At 43.5% G+C, this 19,184-nt stretch overlaps 1 protein-coding gene across 1 annotated transcript in view; it reads right to left on the bottom strand.

Moving 5' to 3' along the window:
• Positions 1 to 1,087: 1,087 nt before the first annotated feature.
• Positions 1,088 to 19,184, bottom strand: part of LOC102561979 (centromere protein J) — a 74,849-nt gene continuing 56,752 nt past the window's right edge. Inside the window, exons 13-21 of the mRNA XM_019479701.2 lie at positions 15,829 to 15,987; positions 13,174 to 13,285; positions 12,816 to 12,922; positions 12,362 to 12,517; positions 9,681 to 9,785; positions 5,626 to 5,766; positions 3,843 to 3,927; positions 3,338 to 3,458; positions 1,088 to 2,215 (exon numbers count right to left, since the gene is read on the bottom strand). Of these exons, the coding sequence (XP_019335246.2) occupies positions 2,026 to 2,215; positions 3,338 to 3,458; positions 3,843 to 3,927; positions 5,626 to 5,766; positions 9,681 to 9,785; positions 12,362 to 12,517; positions 12,816 to 12,922; positions 13,174 to 13,285; positions 15,829 to 15,987 (1,176 nt within the window). The 3' untranslated portion in view covers positions 1,088 to 2,025. The remainder of the gene's footprint in view (positions 2,216 to 3,337; positions 3,459 to 3,842; positions 3,928 to 5,625; positions 5,767 to 9,680; positions 9,786 to 12,361; positions 12,518 to 12,815; positions 12,923 to 13,173; positions 13,286 to 15,828; positions 15,988 to 19,184) is intronic.

Raw genomic sequence — 19,184 nt, 5'->3', positions numbered from 1 at the left:
CATTAAAATAGGCTACTGCGTATTAAGCATCACCTAAAAGCATGTTGTTCCACTACTGTGCATTAGCGCAGCCTAATGTGAATTAATTTAGTGCCTCATATTGGAGGTATTAAATTTAATGCGCATTAGGAAAAGCACATTAATGTACATCTAGATGCACCCACTGAAGAGAGATTTGATACCAGTCTTCAAATACCTGAAATGTTGTTATATGTAGGATGGAAATAGAATAATCTATGTGGCTGCAAGGACTTCAAACTGCATCAAGGGAAATTTAGGTTAGGTACTAGGAAGAACTTCCTTCCTCACTATGAGAGTGGTTAAACATTGGAACAGACTACATAGAAAGGCTGTGGATTCTTCATTCCCGGACATTTTCAAGACCAGGTTAGACAAACACTTGACTGGGATGGTTTAGTCATGGACAATCCTATGGATCTATGACTCTGTGAAAATTTTAAATGTCACCTCTCTGGAGGGATGACACACGTAGCCATCAAGCTATAAGCTGTTTGGGCAGGACACTTTCTATGTTTCCTGCTGAAGCTGTTCCACTGTACAGAAAATAATTCAAGATTCATTAGGCGAGAGAGAGAGAGAGAGAGAGAAAGAACATGAGCCTGTTGCCTAATGATTTAGAGTACTCATTCTAATTCCTGCTCCCAGGATGATTTCTATATTTTACACTAAACAGCCATTGGATACAAAACAGACAGGCCTTGAGTGCCCTGGCCAGCAGAACTCATACTGCATGATGAAACAGCTTCAACACAAGGGGTCATAGGTGCAGCCCTACAGCATTGAGTAAAGTGCCTCCCTGCTCCAAGAGAGGCAGAAATTAAGACATTCCTCTGTCTTTAGCATTTCCCTACTCTTTAAGCATTAGACAGCTTCCCACAGAATATGCTGATTTTAAGTGTGCGCGCTGGTGGTTTGAATCCCAACCTGAGACTAAGTCTCCCTAATGACTATATAGGGAGGCTACAGGGGTGTAGGTTGTAGCTGTGTTGGTCTAAGGACATAGGCAGACAAGGTTCTTTGGGTGAATCTGATATCTTTTGTTAGACCAACTTAAATAGTTGGAGAACAATTTTTAAGCAAGCTTTTGGGTTCAAAAACCCTTAAAAATTGTTCTCCAACTATTTAAGTTGGTCTAATAAAAGATATCAGATTCACCCAAAGGACCTTGTCTGCCTATAGGGAGGCTAGGCACTCCCTTCAGGGTTTTGGATTCCACTTCTGGGACCAGGCACCTGGAAACTAACATCTTATATTTATACTATTGCATTAATTCCAAAGAATCCTAAAGTGTCTTGCCCCTGTGGGGTGCACATAAAAGCACTGAGATGCAGCCACTCCAGCAATGGACAGGGTAAGCAACCAGCACACAAATACATTTTGGCCATGATCACCAGGCAAATGCTCTTATGAAAAGGATCATTGGTGTGTTAATATTTGTGTGGGATGGGCATGACTGCAGTTCATTCATGAGATGCTCACCCATTAGGCTTACCCATTAGGTTAAGCACCTAACATTCAGTGGACGCATCTACATGTCCATTAATGCCCCTTACATACTGTGCATTTAGTTTAGTACTTCTTTAATGAAGTAGTAACTGAATGCACAGTAACTAGAGTTACTGTGTAGTAGCACCAGCACATGGTTATTTAGTGACACTTACTGAGGATGAGCCTAATAACACGGCGTAATAGGATATTAGCACAGTTTTTGTTGTGACACACTACAGCACATTATTATTACACTAATGTGCAGTAAGTGTCTCGTGTAGACACACCCACTGAGTATAAATAAAATTCAACCTGGCATGTTCATTTGGAAAAGCAGGAGCTTAAATATTCCAAGGCCAGGTTCTAGTTATTTCAGGGAACAGAAAAATAGGTAAGGAGACAAAGAAAGAATCATGTAACAGGTGTGTGCTTCCAAGGGATAAAGATATCAAATCACAAGCAGAAACTAGCCTGGACAGACCACCTACATATAACCTGGCACATCAGGGAGATGAATCACTTCTTATCAAGGATGATATTGCCTTCTTCATCTCTGATTCGAACCCGTCCAGAGGAATACTTTGTTTCCTGTCGTCCATTGGAGTACACAGTCTTTCTGGTGCCATCAGGGTACTCCCTCCTCTTGAACTGTGCAGTATGAATCTCCTTCTGCCCGTTACTGAATATCACCATTTTGTCTCCATTCCTAAAAACAACAAGAGGACCAGATACATCTCACAGTCTACAGTATAACCTAACATAGTTCTTGGCAGCAGAAAATACCCTGGGGAGAAACTGCAAGAACAGAAAGCTGCAGCGGTATCACCTTTGCTGATGGCCAGGACCTCCTCCAGAGTGATCAGCATTGGCCGGGACAGCATGGGGCAGTGGAGAAATGTGGTAAAAGATATAAAGGAGAAGTCAGAGTTGTGTGTCTGATTTCACTCCCATTGAATCCCTCATATAGCATACGAGTTTCAGTTGGTGCAAGGAGTTGTAACTGATATCTCCCTGTGCCACCAGGGATAACTCTAACCCATGTACTGCCTTCACCACTGCAGGAGATTCAGGGACAAGCACAGCTGAGACTGTCTTTGTGTGAATAGAACTGATTTACAGCAGTGAGAATGGAACATAAAGTTGTACGGGAAAGCTTCCCTGTGACAATTTCATTTCATTTCAGACCATCAACCATCTAACTATGATGACATTTACAGGTGGATAATGGCCCTCAGCAGTTCTCACAATCAGATCTTCATCACACAGATTCTTCAGTTCATAAATGTAACTAAAATAACAATGAATAATGTAATCAGCATTTGCACAGCATTCTTCATCCAAGGACCTTAAGGCACTTTACAAGTACCAACTGCCACAGTGCTCCTATGAGCTATGCATAGGACAGTACCATTTCTGTTATTGCACATTTCTCATGGCATGCCTGACAGTGCCTTGGATGTGATGTCAATCACTTACAGCTACACAAGGTGAGTGCACACAAAGTGCAAGTAAGGTGCTACAAGACCAAACTAGGACCCACTCAGTCCAGCTAGAAGAGACTACACAAGGTGCAAGGCAGTAGACAATAAACCCCCACACCTCATTTTGGTCGCCACATTCCTCTAATTATAATCCAAATCCTTCTTCCTTTCATCCTTTCAAAGGTTTCAAATAAATCTGTGCACACTTAGAACACAATTAACATTCCCTTGGTAAGATACCATTTTCTAAGAATCCATCTAAAGTTTTATGAATTCGCCCACTACTCAAATCTAACCATTACACATATGCTCTATGTCCAGTTCATGACACCTTGCATGAAACTTACTTTTCTACTTTTACTAAAGTACCATCTGCAAAAACTGTTTCCTCTAGCCCATCAGTACAGAGACGTTTCACTGTCTGATCAGGGAACACAATTTCTTTGGTGCCATCAGGATGGTGTTTTTCTGTAGGAAAAAAAGTCTGCTTAGAAACTCCCCCATTGTTGGTTTCTTTGAAACTACATTATATTCTTTTACTGAACATAACAGAGGGAAAGGTAGCACAGATGATGTACCACTAAACAAAAGAATAAATAACAATAATGATAAGCATGTAAATGGTACTTTTACCTCAGTAGATTTCAAAGCAAGTATCACTGGTTTGAAGTTTATTGATGGAGAATGAGAGGTACAAAGAGACTTAATGACTTGCCCATTATCACGTAACAACTCAAATGAAAGTATAGTCAAACCCAGAGACACAACCCAGTCTGCCACGGTCAGAATGAGTTCATTTTTATAACAAAACAATCCTGCAACAGTAGTTCAAGTTTACAAGCTGTTACATACCTATTTGATTATTAGGGAACTGCAGCACCTCCAAGCCAGTTGGATAAGTGGTGTGGGTTGTCTGCGCATCTGCATAGAAATAAATCTGCAAGCAGAGTGAAGGGCTTGTAGTCTGTTCACAATATTTTCATAGTAATATGATTATACTAAATGTACCTAAAAAAATCTCTCTTGGAAAAGTGATTTTGAGTGTTGAACAAGGGTCTTTGGGTGAATCTGATATCTTTTATTAGACCAACTTAAATTTAAGTTTAAATTTAGATTTAAGTTGGTCTAATAAAAGATATCAGATGCACCCAAAGAACCTTGTCTGCCTATGTCCTTAGACCAACACAGCTACAACCTACACCCCTTTGAGTGTCAAATTCATTTACCTATTGGGCCCTTAAAATGGTGGCTTTCCAGCCATGTAAGTGGCCTTTCTGGAATTTATACAGTTTACAACACTACTACCCTGAATTACCTGCACAAGGTGGACATATAAGCATTTGTGTGTATAGTGTGAATGCACAGTAAACTATGCACTGGCTGGGGAGCTACATGGTTACATACCCTAACATATGCGTCTAAGTCACAAAATTCTAGCCAGACAAACCTCCCTATGGCTGGCAGGTATTAAGCAGGTAGAAGAGGACTCTACCCATATTTAAGCTGAGTGATTATGATAGTCAGACAGGAAGGTTCTAGGCCTTTTCATCCAAAGGAGATTTCACTCCCTCTGTCTGACTTCCCTGCATGGTGCTCTAACCACCACAGTACAGGTTAGGCATTATTCACTCCCTCCTTTGGAAGCTGGAAGAGAGGAGAGGCAGGGGGCAAATCAGTCTGGGTAGGTTCTGCATACATACACATCCACTTAGGATTCACTCTGCCACTGATATACATAGGCTAGACCGGCCTGTGTTCTGACCCAGTCTGGTACTACCTAACGTGCCCCCCTCCACTGCCAGGAGGGGGAGATATGTGTTTATAGGAATATAAGAGCCACCTGGAGGGTCTGTGGCCCAGTGGAACAGATGCTGCCCTGAAGGGAGCAGGTTCTAGACTGGAGTCTTACTTCCAACACAGCAGAAACTTCCTCATTGCTCTCTAACCAGTGACTATTAAATGCAAGATGTAGTTGCTCAGCTTCAAAAGGAGACATGCATAATACCTAACCTGCAGTGTGATGGTTCAAGCACTGTGCTCATACTTAGCAGCATAAAGAACAAGCATAATATAAAACAGACACATACAGCTGTTAAAATGATCTTCCTTGACCACTGGATCATTCCTATGGCTCATTAACACACTTTATTCGGACTAAAATATTCATCTTTATCTCGAAGTATTCCTCAAATCTATATCCCAGCTGACAGTTCATTACTATGAGGTCATTATTGCATTACTATTATCATCATCATTATTACTGCAGCACCCAAAAGACAGAGCCCCATTGCTCTGGGCCCTGTACAAATATGTAAGGAGGAAACAATCCCTGTTCCAAAGAGTTACATCTCCCCCTACCTTGTCTCACTTCTCCCCCTTCCATTTGTCCACCCAAGATGCTGGCAACAATGCTCTATTTCTTTCTTTCTTAGTTGCTAGCCTGCATCCTCTTCCATGCTTCCCTTTCTTTGTGGAACAGCCTGCCTGGCCTAGTTCACTACCACCCTTCTCATTTAGATCCCTAGTGAAAATGTTCCCCTTTCCTACTACCCAAAAATGTCATACAAATCACTTTCACAATATATATAAAAGCTTTTCTTCTTTGAAAAAAAGGAAAGCCAAAATGTTTACATACCACTCTCTGGTCTGGCATGATCTTCTTCACATCTCCATTGAAAAAGCTAACCACAGTCATCCTTTTATCAGCGCTTATCTCTTTCTTGGTACCATTGCGAAAAGTAATGACTCTACGGCCATCAGTAAGTACCTCTTCAACCTTTAAGTGCACAAATAAAAACAAGCCATGCCAGAATTGCCTCCTAGATATACCAGTGCAGCCTCTGTGCAGTCAGTGAAATGGCACTTGTGTAACTCAAAGGAGAATTCACCCCCAATACTTAATTAACAGAGGGACTCCAGGCTACATCACAGTATTTCATAGCCTACTTCTGCTACACCAGTAAGTAATTTCTGCATAGTCTGTGTGCCAGGAAACAGCTAAAACATTTGACATCTATTTTATATAAATCCTATTTTTGTTTTGCAAGAGGCTGGCCAGGTAGTTTTTTGTATCAGCCAACTCAAGTTTAATAATGTAAGGGAGCACTGTGATTCTGTGAAAGACAGAGATTTCTTAGCCACACCGCTGTGATGAGCTAAGGCCTTGACAACCACACACTAGTTAAAGTTTGTATTCTGTATTTATATTGCATGCAAGTCAGAAGAAATGGAATCATCTAGGAGACCAGAATAAAGGGGGACCAAAACAATGGGGATCAATGAGTTATCTTAGGGTGAGAACAAAAAATAGCCAGTCATATTTCCAGATAATGTAACCCCATCAGAAGTGCATCAGCTCTACATAAATTACCTTTGCTGCATGCAGAGAACTCCTAGAAAATCCCCCAAAAGCTCTTGATGAGAAGAAACATGTCAGCAGTGCATGTTTCTGCAGCTGATGTTTCAGACAAGATCTGCTGTCTAGCACAGCCTCTAGTTAACCCAAGTAGCCTTTGCTGGAGCTACTTCGGTATCTGCTTTTGCTTAGCTTACATTGATTTACATAACAGACCCCATTTAGTAAAATCTCAGTGGAGAAGTCAGAATAACTTGTTCCTTAATATTACCCTATGGCTCCAATATCATCAGAGATTCCCTGATGGGGAAGGAAGGTCTCCCACAACAAAGAGGAGCAATAAATACATTTAGGGGAAGGGGGACCTAGGGTTTTATGAAAACAGGCAGAACAATTATTTCTTAAGGTCATATTTCTCTTTAAATACATTTTTACTTAAACATTAGAGGTTAATAACTAAAAATTGTTCTTAAGAGCAATTTAAAACAAGAAATATTGCTACTAGCAAGCCCATGTGCTTTAGGGCAGGGATTGTTGTTTTTCTCCTGCTCTAATGCCATAAAATTCTCACTCCAGCCCTGCAAAAAGGCCAGCCCATCTCATGATTTTATTAATTTAATACAGCAGTGAAAAAGCACAGGCCAATTCTTTTCAGTTATTTTCTTTCAAGCTGCTGAACTACTGCATTTGACATTTTTGTAAGAAGGAGCTACGATAGGCAGAAGTTTCCAAAAGTCCACTTAATATTAACTATAAAAAGTGGGTGGTTTCAGACCAGCCTTCACTGATGGATGCCTATATCACAAAAACTACAACAACTGGCATGAATTGACAGCATCACTGGTAGTATTAACAGAAAGGCTAAAGAAGGAACAGAAATAAAAAAATGAACTGTTGTCTCATGTTTTAAACTCCATTTACATGAGAAAATTGTTCCAGAGCTGACAGCAATTGCAAAAAATCTCTCTCTCTCTAAATTAGTACTGAAGAAAGAGTTGAACAAGACAGGACTGCCTGGATACATAACAGAAGTGGTAGTTGAAATGAGTTCAGACATCAGATATGCTTCCTGTAAAGGTACTAGAACTAGTGCTGCCCCACAGACCTAAGTGATACAACTGTTTTTGATGCTGGTTTATTGGGACAGCCAGGCTCAGAATGAATGAGCTAGTTTCCAAGTACAAACTGAGATGGCCTCTGAAGATCATTATTTAGGTATAGTGAGAGAGTGCCACCTCTGTCACTACTTCATCTGCGCCTAATCTGTGTGCAGTAGATGGCTTTCAGTCACCAGAGCTGTCATTTTTCTCTAGCACTAGAATCACTTCAAAAGAAAAATAAACAAAAAGAAATTGTCTTTAATCTTTGTTTTTCAAAGCTCAATCATTGCTTAAGTAGAAGATTTTCACCTAACCATGGTAGTTATCATTACTTCCAGTTTGCTAACAGGGCAACTAAAGCAGGGAAGACATCCCAAAGATTACACTGAAAACCAATGGCACAGCTGGGAAGAGAACCAAGCTGCCCAGATTCACAGTCCATTATAGTCTTACATCATTAAGGCTAGGGACAGAAGTTACATAAACCTGTTTAAGTGATCAGAAACTGGTTTAAACCTGTAACAGAACAGAAGCTCAGTGCACATAAACCAGGTTCAAAATGGCTGAAACTGGTTTAAGATAAACCTGGTTGAATGCAGTCTCAGACTTAACTGATTTGGGTCAAACTGGTTTATGAAACTTCTGTTCCAGACCCATTCCTGGTTCAAGTTAAATCACAGTCCCCCAGCTTTCCAGCATGCTTTTCAGCCCTGGGATGGGCTATGCTGTCTGCTCCCGAGAGCAGGGCTGGCCCTGCCCCTCTGCTCCCTAGACAGAGTAGTGAGGGTTGGCTGACAAAGTGGGTGGGAGGGGGCAAGCCCAGCTAGGGATGCAGCCTAGTCTGGCGGGGGGACTGCCCCCCCCCCCAGCAAACCCTGGCTGCGGTCTGGGGCCAGGGAGGGGGCGTTAAACAGTCCTTCTCCTGCTCAAACTTACTGCTGGCTGTGACTGTGGACTACAAATCCCAGAGGCACCTGGAAGCAGGAAGAAGAAGTGATGAGCAACCCTGCATAGTAGGGCTGTGTGAAGCTTCGGTCCCTGATTCGATTTGGTGGAGATTCAGCCCAATTCGGTGGCTGAATCTCCAAATCTGAATCGAATCAGAAAACCCTTTAATTTCTCCAAATCAATTCAGAACCCTCTGACTTGATTTGGAAAGATTCAGACATTTTGGCGATTTGGATGTAGATAAAGCTTTAAATGTTTTTTTCTACATACTTCTAGGTAGCAGGGGCTCTGAATGCTGCGGTGCTGGGGCAGATGCAGCATCCCTCAGAAGCACCGGGGGCTCCCCAGTGCGCTTGGCAGCAGACTCAGAAGTGGACCAGAAGCACTTCTGGGTCCACCGGGAAGCGTGCTGGGGGTCCCCCCCTGACTTGGCGACTGGTGCCTCCTGGGTCCTTCTGCAGCCAATCGCCGGGCCTGGGGAGGAGACAGGGGGGTGGGGGCATGTGATCCCTGGCGGGCCTGGAAGTGGACCAGAAGTAATTCCGGTCTACTTCCGGGTTCACTGTTGAGCACGTGGTGGGCCCCCTGCACTGCTGTGGGATGCTTCATCCGCCCCAGCACCACAGCGATCACAAGCCATGCCTGCTACCTCAAGGTATGTAGAAAAAACTTTTAAAGCTGTGCCTGTGTCCAAATCACTGATTCGCCGAATCAGCATTGAATCGTCAGATTTGGATTTGGCCGAATCAAATCAGGGACAGTGATCTGAATCAACAGATCAAATCACTGTCCCTGCTTTGGGCCGAATCCGAATCTAATAGGGCTCGTTTTGCATACCCCTGCTGCATAGTCCTGCTGCTGTGATTTTGGACTGCAAATCCCAGGGACCCTGGGGGCAGCAGGAAGGGGAAGCGAACATACAACCCATCCTGACTACATGCCAGAGAGCCATGCTCTAGTGCCCCCTGGCTTCTGGCCTGAGTCACTGCAGGCATGTGGTTGCATTCCTGAATCAAAGATAAATGTCTGTTTACTTCTGTTTCAATTTAATCTCTGAAGTTTAGACTATCCTACAAAGACTGAATCAATTCAGCCTCAGGCTTTTTGACTGTTTGTACTTAGCCCAAGAAAAGACATGTCATGATGTTCACCTTTGTGGAGAAAGGAAACTTCATTTGCAAAATGTTCCCTTCAAGGTATATAATAGTAATTCAAACCCTATAGCAGAGGTTGCCTTTTCCATCTTGGTCACCTTTTCCATATGTCCACATGTCTAGGATCTCTCACCTTTCCATCTGGATATTCTATTTTTTCTCGCACCTCCTCATCATTCTTCTTTTTTTCTTCATACAGTGATGGCCTTCTTGATAACACTGACTTTGGCAGCAAACTCTACAGAAACATTGTATGCCATTATATGAACATAGACTTTTGCTAATATTTTCAACAGCCTTAATCAATTCTGCAGAAAATATAACTCTCTATGTAACCATTATAAACACCAATCCATGTCGAAGGTCAATGTATGGGACATACTGTAAAAGACTGTTCTTTCAGAAAAAGAATCTGTGGTGAGAACAAATCCATTTTCTCTGTGGCAGCACTTATGCTTCTTTGGTTTCCTTCTCATTAAGTTCCCTTCTCATTTTTAAATCAGAATATTCACTCACATCATTTGCCTCAAAGAAAACAAAATGACACAGAGGCTGCCTTCAAAACTAGCGTGGCCATGTGGTATGGGGTGCCAAAGAGACATCTGCAGTACCACATACCACACGTTCAGTTGTTCTCTGTGCTGCAAGGAAGCAGCATGGAGGGAAGGGAGAGGATTCACTCCTGGATAATCAGGGGTTAAAAAAACTGATGCAAAAAAAAAATGAGTGGCACACATGGGGACAGTGTGTGCTGCTCAAAACCGGAGCCTGGCTGGTGGAGCCATGCTACAGCTTCCAGCAAGGCTCCAAGTGGCAGGATCACCACTGCCGCAGCCCCAGGAGGCCCCCAAGACCCCAGGTAAGGCTGCTGGGGCCAGCCCAGTGCTGGCCCCAGCCTCCCCTACCCAACCTGGGGTAACTTGCCATGCACCACAGTGCATGTTGACAGGCGTTTCCTGGGCACAACTACCAACTGCACAAGGTGAGCCACCACCACTAGTTGTCCCCAGGGAACCAAACATCCATGCTCATCTGGATTTGGCCTGAGGGGACAATTTTAAGGGGAAGGAGAGAGCCAAACAATGCACTTTGAAAGTAAATTTATAAAAAGGGAGCACATCCAAATGAGCATGCACATGTGGTTTGCAGCACCTCAAAGCTGTTTCACCTCACTGCAAATTTGTAGCATTGCACCAAAATTTGATACTAGGACCTCCTGGAATTAAAAAAAAAAACTGCTGCAAAAAAAAGCGGCATGGTGCATGCTCCAGAAGCATCTGCCAGAGCAACTGGAGGCTGGGCCCTCCAGGAAGATGCTCTGGCTGCCATCCAGGGCATTTCCACTGCTTTAGGTATCCCTTGGCTCCTCCAGTAGGCCAGGAGCTAGGAGCAGGGAAACAGTAGTTTCCTCGAAGTGGGACATTTTGCCCTGCAGCAAACTCCACATGCAGGGATGTGCACAGTGGCAAAAAGCAGGAACATAAATTTGTGCTCCTGGTATTTGTGCCATGGCAAATGCATGCCCCTGCATGTGAGGACACACCTGTGGAGAGGGTAAATGTGCAAAAAGCAAGGGTTTTCCTGGGTGATATCTTTTATTGTTCCAACCATTCAATTGGTCCAAAATTAGGCAAGCTTTCAATATAATGCATTCTTAAATAAAAAGCCCCTGCCATGGGAGCCAAGTACACAAGGGTGCCTCATGTGCTTGTGGTACCCAAGTGTGAGGTCCAGTTCTCATTTACACTACTCTGGCAACAGTACAAACATCAAGGGTGTAAAGGGTTCTCAATGTAAATGAGACTTAAGTTCATAGTGCCACAAATCAGTTTCAGCTGATATCACCTACAGTCAGAGAGCATGCCATTTATTTTGAAGGTAGGAATACAATGGAACACAATGTATTTCTCCTTTCCAGTTAGGGATGCATTCAGGTGCCCAACAGGAGGGCAAAGGCCCAACTCCACAGAGTTTATGGGGAAAAGTACACCAACTCTTGATACTGCCAGCCACATCCCAAAGCTGTCTATCCTCTGCACTGTTCTTTAGCAAGGCCTAATCCCTCACAACTAATATAATGCCCTCCCTCAGCTTCAGCATTACTTCCTTGACATGTTTCCCAGTGGCTTCCCTTCTCAAATGCAACTGCCTCCTATTCTTATTTCTCTCCCCTGTCGAGATCTATCTACAACCCAAATCAGTTCGGCGCTTTTTTTGTCTGCTGCCTGCCTATCTATTTCAAGACATCTCAAAAGCCTCTGAGTGCTGCCTTTGCAGCAAAGCCTTGGGAAGTACATTAGCAATGTCAGGCAACAGATGGAAAACACACGCTGCACAGCTGTGAAGTGGCAGCTAAATTGTAGGGGGGAGAATAAAATATTTACTTTTGCTTCTTTAAGCTTTGCATGGGAGCTGTGAGCAGATAAGTCTTGTAGATAGGAAAGAAAGTTTTTTCTATCTCACAATATTGTACACATTTTTATCAAGCAATAAGAAAGCCTGAAGTTTTAGGAGACTCTCAGCTAATATTAACCTGTGAAAGAAATGTTCTATTTTAGAGTGGCTAGGAAAGAAGGTTGAAATGGGGACTTTCTTTTTTGCTCATGCAAAAATGGTGTCCAAGTGCAGGGGGACTGAACCCAATGATCTTGTGAGGTGCCTTCCAGCCTCTAACATCTACGAATCAATGAATAAATCTATGAATTTCATTTTGCATGGATTGATGAAACATATTAGTGCAGCACACAGCGGCATGGCTGGAGCTGGTACTGTCAGAAATCAGCACAAAAGGCAATACCTAAAGTAAGTTCAAACCTTTGCTTCAGCATCCAGAAAGTTTTGAGAACCTCCTGTAGGTGTTGTGCTGGTACTTGAAGTTATGCCATTTTTTCTGGAGGCAGTCAAGGACGTAGTTTTAGTCAAAGGTTTCAGGGATTTTTGAGCCTTTTTAAAGCTAAGATTCTCTTTCTCCTGTGCCCAAAAAAATATAGATTAGTTAGCCTGTAAACATGCTTATGCCAAACTGTTACATGAGACTACTTTGATAAAGAAACCTACAATGACATTTGTAAAATAAGACAATATTTTTAAAAATAGAGCCCACTGCCAAACAATGGGTGGGAAAGGAAAGCAGACAGATTATTGGTACCACTGAAATCAGTGCTATTTTGCCTTTCACCAAACTGGAACTAGGACTTAGCATGCTGTCTGTGGAAGCTAAAGTCTTAAACCTTAGTGGATCATTACACTGTTGCACACACAAACATACCTGTGCTTCCTCATTGTTACTGCAGGAAGCTGAGCTACATACGTTGTCATTCTGGCTGTGCAAGAGGGGCATGTCCTCCGAACTACCGGAGGTAGATGAATACCTGTCTACCAGGTGAAAAAAAACAAATCAATGAGGGCATATGAAAAAGCTGAAGTATAAGGTTGTTCCACACCTTTTTCAAAGTCCATGAAAGAAAATGCTGACTCCCACATTCAACCCATTATTACTGCAGAGGCAAGGTCATTCTTACTTACAGCAACATGAAGTGTTGCCTCTTCCTAGAGCAAAAGAAGGATGCACTGGACTCACTTGTAGATTACAGCTGGTAGCAATAACGCTTTCCAAAAAATGTTACCTTTTACATAAGACGATGAGTTAATGTCCTCAAACACATTTGGGTGGGAGACTGGCACAAGTGACTTCCATCCATAAGCTCTTGGTTCAGTATAAGAGGGTCGATGTGTGACCTGAATCAAAATGGAGAGGGTTCACCATATGGAATCATTCATACCATTGCTGTAACTTGGGAATTCTCAGTGTACAAATGGTCAGAGATGATGTCCTCTGAAGCTGAAACTGTAATTTCTCTTGGATTTGAGTCACAGCTGACAGCATCTTTTTAGGGACCCTTTCAGGCCTAACTTGAAGAACCACCTCTATGCCTAAAGGTTCTTGACCTGACACAAAACTACACTGAACCTCCTTGCTGTGTGTATGGAAGGCACGCTCCATGAAAAACTATTCCAAAACAATTTGCTAATGGAAATATATAATGTATACACTAATAGGACAGACTTGATGATCCAAGAGATTCCTTATAGGCCTATGTTCTTTTTAGTTATTCCAGAGCAATGCCACGTGTGGATACTTTTATTCTAAAGTAAAAATGCCTTGTTCCTAGTAAGCTCACCCAAGAGCAGGTTAAGGTAACCAGGAACAAGGCATATGGGTTCTAGAATCAGAGTGCACAAGTACTTACAATGCAAATGAACAAGGCATACTTATCGCACTGTAAGAGTATCTATGCATGCAGTTAATCAGGAATATTACTTCCTGAATAAATCCATGCCTAGGGAAAGCTTAAGATATGTGTTGGTGAAAGGACTGAAGAAAAGGATGGACGATGAAGGAAGAGTGAGCAGTAAACACATAATTTCCCTTCTGGTTCTGCAGAAATTAACCAGAAAATATATAACAGGAGCAATTTCTTCCATCACTCCAACATATCTAGGTAAAAATGTTGATTGTAAGGCAACATAAAGAGGAACCTGTACATAATGGCTGGGGATCTGAGTTTTCTGTTCGCCATGGTAAAATGCAGTAAAAGACAAATTGTCTCATTTTAAGAGGAAAAACTTCCTTCTTCTTCCTTCCTGGCACATGGCTGCCAGGCATCCTGGGGAGCAGCTCCCCGCAAGTAAGTCTGGTGGGGGAGGGGTAGAATTGAGGCCCCCATAGTAAGGGAGGGAGTTGGGCAGGGTTGGGGCTGGGGATGGGCCTGGGGCTGCTGCCCAGCCCAGGCAGTATGTGGGGCTTGGGGCTCATTGCTGGAATGTGCGACCATAAGGCCCAGGCAGTAAGCAAAACAGAGCCATAGGCAGCTCATTTGGGGGGTGGTGCTGGCTCCCCACTGCTGCGCACCCTGCCAGGAGGGATATGGGGGGCACATGCCTCCCAGATCTGTATGTGGGGCAGGGGTGGGGTGGACTCCCTGCTGTGAGCTCAGGGCTCCCTGCCCATCTACCTCCTCCTGGGGCCTCCATGGCCTATCAGACAGGACCTGGCATTGCAGGGCAGAATGGGGAGGGGCAGGGAAGCTCAATGCTACCACTGCTGGGAGCCCTGCTCTGCCATGGCGAAGTATTCTCTGCCTGCCCAGCAGCAGCAGGGATGGCAGCATGGATGGAACCTCACCATGGTGACACAGGGCTCACAGTGGTGGTGCTGGACCCTGTTCTGCCCTACCACACCAGGTCCCACCTGCTGGGATGCAGAGGCCCTGAGAGAAGGGCAGCAAGGCAGGGAGCCCAAGCCTGCAGTGGGCAGCCCACACTTGCCTCTGTCCCACTCACAAGTCTGGAAGGTATGTGCCCCCAAGCCCCACCCCAGGAGTGTGCACAGTGGTGGGAAGCTGGTCCACCCCCACCTGAGCCCAAAACAGGCAGCCTACACCCTCCCACTACAGACTCCACTTCAGCCGTGCTGCCCGTGGGAAAAGGGGGAGTCAGGCTCTGTGCTCTGCTCTGCCACAGCAGCTGCCACCTCCCATGAGCAGCCACTGGGACTCGAGCACTGATGTGGGGGGCAGGGAGCTGTGAACCTGAGTGCCTGGCCCTGTAGCTTTGGCAGCTAGCGGGAGGCATGGGACTGTGATTGGGGAGTGAAGGGCACCACCAAGGCTGGGGGGCGGGCTGTGAGTCAGGAGTGAGGGATAATGGAAAGGGCAGGGGACCAGCATATCAGGGCGGCTCATCACCACAAAGCAGGGGAGAAGGGGCAGCTAGACCTGCATCTTGGTGAGCAAAAACCCAAAATTAAATGTCAAAATTTTAAATTTACTTTATTACAGTGATTGAGGGACTGGTAGGCTTCCAAATTGCTTTAAAATAGTAAATATATTGATAAAACATTGTGTTCAACTGATACCTATATATATAGTGGCATTTCATTTTAATCACAAATTTGAGGGGTTTTAATCATAGAACTTGCAATTTTTATCAGAGAATTTGGGATTTTTAAACAGAGAAAACCAGGATCTCTGCTAATGGCTAAGCTGAGAGGCAGCTGTGGAAAGTCAACATTTGGTAGCTCATTACAAAACCAGAGCTAACTGCTTTTCTAATGCTCTTTCTCCCATTCCTCATGTATGTTGTGTGTCTTTCTGGTTTGTAAGCTCCACAGGCACAGCTCTCTTCTACAGCATATGTCATAAAGGGACTATGATCCCAACCAAGGTCTCTGAATATTGCACTGTAACTATAAATAATGAAAATCAGTACTGATTTGTTACCTTATCAGGCTCAAATGGTGTTAATCTTCTTGCATGGGGTGTTCTCCTACCAGTGGGTGTTGCACTTCTGCTATGGAGGCGATCAGATGATATCTTCTCTCTCTGTTCCCTTGTTACTGATTTTAAAGACTCAGTCTTTTCCAGTGCACTTTTTGCTGCCTAGCAGGTATTGAATATTGTTGCATTAAATGGAAAATGTAATGTTTAAAAAATGTCACTGCAATCCTTACGTAATGTGAGTATAAATAATGTACTTGTTTCAGAAATTCAGAAGACAACACTTTACTATTTCGGTATTTATGCTGCTTGTTTGCTTTTCACTTTTCTCTCTCTCTGACTGGATAACAGAATGAGACAATATTAACCTCAGGGTTACCATTCCATTAATTGGACAGTTTCCCCCGAGCCACAACTGTCAGACCAATTCAAAGTAACGCATGGGCTCAAAAATCCCTTCACTAGATACTACCTCAATGTTGCAAGCACTGGGATGCATGTCATTAGTGCTTGTTTCTATTTTCTGGGGTAGGGCAGTGCCCCTAACCCCTTCCACATTCTGTCTCTCTATGAATCTATCAGCTGAGATTGATTCAGGCCTTGCAACCCTCAACAGAAGTGTACTGGGGGCTATGGGATATGGGACCTCCAGCCAAACATATCAGATAACTAGCTGCTCAGTACTACAATCCTGGAAGCCTTCAAGGTGAGAAAGAGGCCGACTTGCTTGAAGGCTGTAAGATATTTTCTGACATCAGAGAAACACTGAAAAAAATATATATCCCCGCACCACCATCATAAGGCCTTTACCATTAACAGAGCAATCAAGCAAGAGAGACACTAATATGCCTAAAGCTCAAAATCTCCAAGTTGTCTCAGAACTAGTGGGATATGACTGCTACCTTTCGCCCAAATGGAGCCTGGAGCGCACTGTTTATGAACACGCTGAGCTACCAAGTGATCTAAAGAAGAGCAGTGAAGCTCAAGAATGCAAGACATTACAAAAAATGTAGATGGGTATTGGAAGTCAAAGCAGATTGAACAGGGATAGAACAAACTAAGACTGAATAAATCTTTAAAATGATGACTTATCCAGATTTCTATTATCCTATTTAGTCAAATACGAGTCCCCCCTCCCCCACAGTTGGCATAGGGATAATTTTGGGGGTCATTTTATCATCAGGGCCATCTTCTATTTGAGTAAGTATGATATATTTGAAAACTGGATGCTGCTTTTCTATAGGCCTTTGGAAATCTGCATGTAGGTAGTCCTGTGAGGATGAATCTAGGTTCCATCAGATGTTTTTGTCCAGGACAAAGATGTGTCATGTGAAAGGACAGAGAGGCCTGCAAATTCCTAATCCTGTCACAGCATGGGTCCTTATGTCCATTTTTCAAAGATATCTGTTGTGTTCCAACATTTGGTTAATAAAATATATTTTAATGATTTTTTTTTTTGCTGTGTTAGTGGTGTAGGTGAAACTACCATTCTCACATTAAATTTAATCACACACAGGAGGAACTGTTAGCGAAAATGTATTACATACCTGTAGAACCTGCAGGGATAATGCTGGTTAGTATCTTCACAGGCAGATACATTACTAACCAGGGGACAAGCTAGCTAAAGCAGTTATTGCTATCTCCATGAGTAAAAAAGCCCTCAGTGGAAACTCAAACTTAAAAACTCATCAGGTTAAAACAGTATGGTATTAGTTTTGTTGCTTGTATGCGTCTGGTGAAGTGACCCACTGAACTTGGACTCTGAAACTGGGAAGAGCAGGGAAGAGTATAGGAATGTGGTATAGATGGCTGATAAAGAATGTGCCCTGCTAACAGGGAGTTCACATAGGGTTATACCTTGTTTGCCCTTTGTCCCATCTCCAGATCAAGAATGAATTGCTTTTTTATAAAACCTAATAACCTAATAACAACCATATGTTTCGCAAATGTCACTGTCAATATGACCGAGTAAAAGGTTTTTTGATTATGTTATAGAGACAATAGAGAAGAAACATCCTGTTTGGCCACATGTGAACACGGACCCTGTATAGCTAGTATTTTATCAATGGTTCTTTACGCAAAGGAAACTTTCTTACACACGGTACCATGTCATGGCCTCTGAGACAGCTGAGGCCACTGCTCTCCCAGCTGTTTTCAGAATGGGAGGCGGGAAAGGGAGCAGAGGGAGATTGTTCTAGGGGTTCCCCAGTCGGCACTGGAGGGGGGATGGGTGATTTGGAGTCCTACCCACCCCCGGAGGGGGGGGGGCTGGTCCAGTACACCCACCACACCCTCCAGCCGGGGCTGAAAAAAAACCCAAACCAAACTCCCTCCACTCTCTTTCCCCGCTCCCATTCTGAAAACACCTTGGAGGCTGGCAGGCAGTGCAGACACAAGTTACGGAAGACTCTCTGTTTTGAAATATCTTCACCTGAACCTTCATACAATGAAGGTTCAGATTTTCACCTGATTGGCCATTTTTGAAGTGGTCTACAGCCATGCACTTGTGTTGGGTCACAGCTATAGACCGCTTTTTGTGGCCAGAGCGGGCAAAAATTGTCCTTTCTGTCTGCGCCCTACGTTAATGAACTCCCCAAACTGTTTCACAAGCTTTCTTTCTGTCTTTTGTTCTGTCTTTTTGAGCCTAGGTAACTGCTCAGTATTACACATACTTTTTATGCATTTGGGTGTCTTTTTCAGGGGAGATGCTTGTTTTTGTGTCAGTACTGTTTCTCTTTTATGACATTTAGAAGTATTTCAGAAATTACTGCTTTTAACTCAGAGGATGAACGTAATATAATCTTCCTTCTGTTGGGAGGCCTTAATAAGTAGCTTTCAAACGTTCTTGTCACACCACTAGATACGTTTTCAGTCAGCAGACCCACATTTGAAAAAGAAACTGACAGTAAATCAATTCTCATACCCTGCTGTCTCCTTCAGGCATTTTTATTGGGTTTCCACGGGAGTCTGTTGTGGTAGGAAAAAAAGATGATACGGTTTGGAGGGGGCAGGCTATCAGACTTCTAATATGTAAAAGAGTTATAAAGAGGACAGTGAATCAATTGTTTTCTGTGTCCTTTAAGGCAGGGGTTTCAAAAGTATAGCCCATAAACTGGACTGATCTTTATTATCCAGTTCACAGTGCTGTCTGTGGGTCTCAGACCAGCCCTGTGCACTGCATGAGGTATATGGAGCCTGTCTGGTGCAGGGGACACACAGTACAGGGGCCGAAGCCATCTGGTCCCATGAGCCAAATGAGGGGCTCAGGACCAGTCTGTGGGCTGGACTAGACCCACAGACTGGCCCACATACTGGATCCAGTGCACAGGATTAAGGTTAGGGTAGAACAAGGAAGTGAG

The sequence above is a fragment of the Alligator mississippiensis genome, chromosome 1 (genome assembly GCF_030867095.1).
Source record: "Alligator mississippiensis isolate rAllMis1 chromosome 1, rAllMis1, whole genome shotgun sequence".
NCBI classification, from domain to species: domain Eukaryota; kingdom Metazoa; phylum Chordata; order Crocodylia; family Alligatoridae; genus Alligator; species Alligator mississippiensis.
Note: the sequence above shows the minus strand (reverse complement) of the source record. Positions and strands in the feature narration are given on the sequence as shown.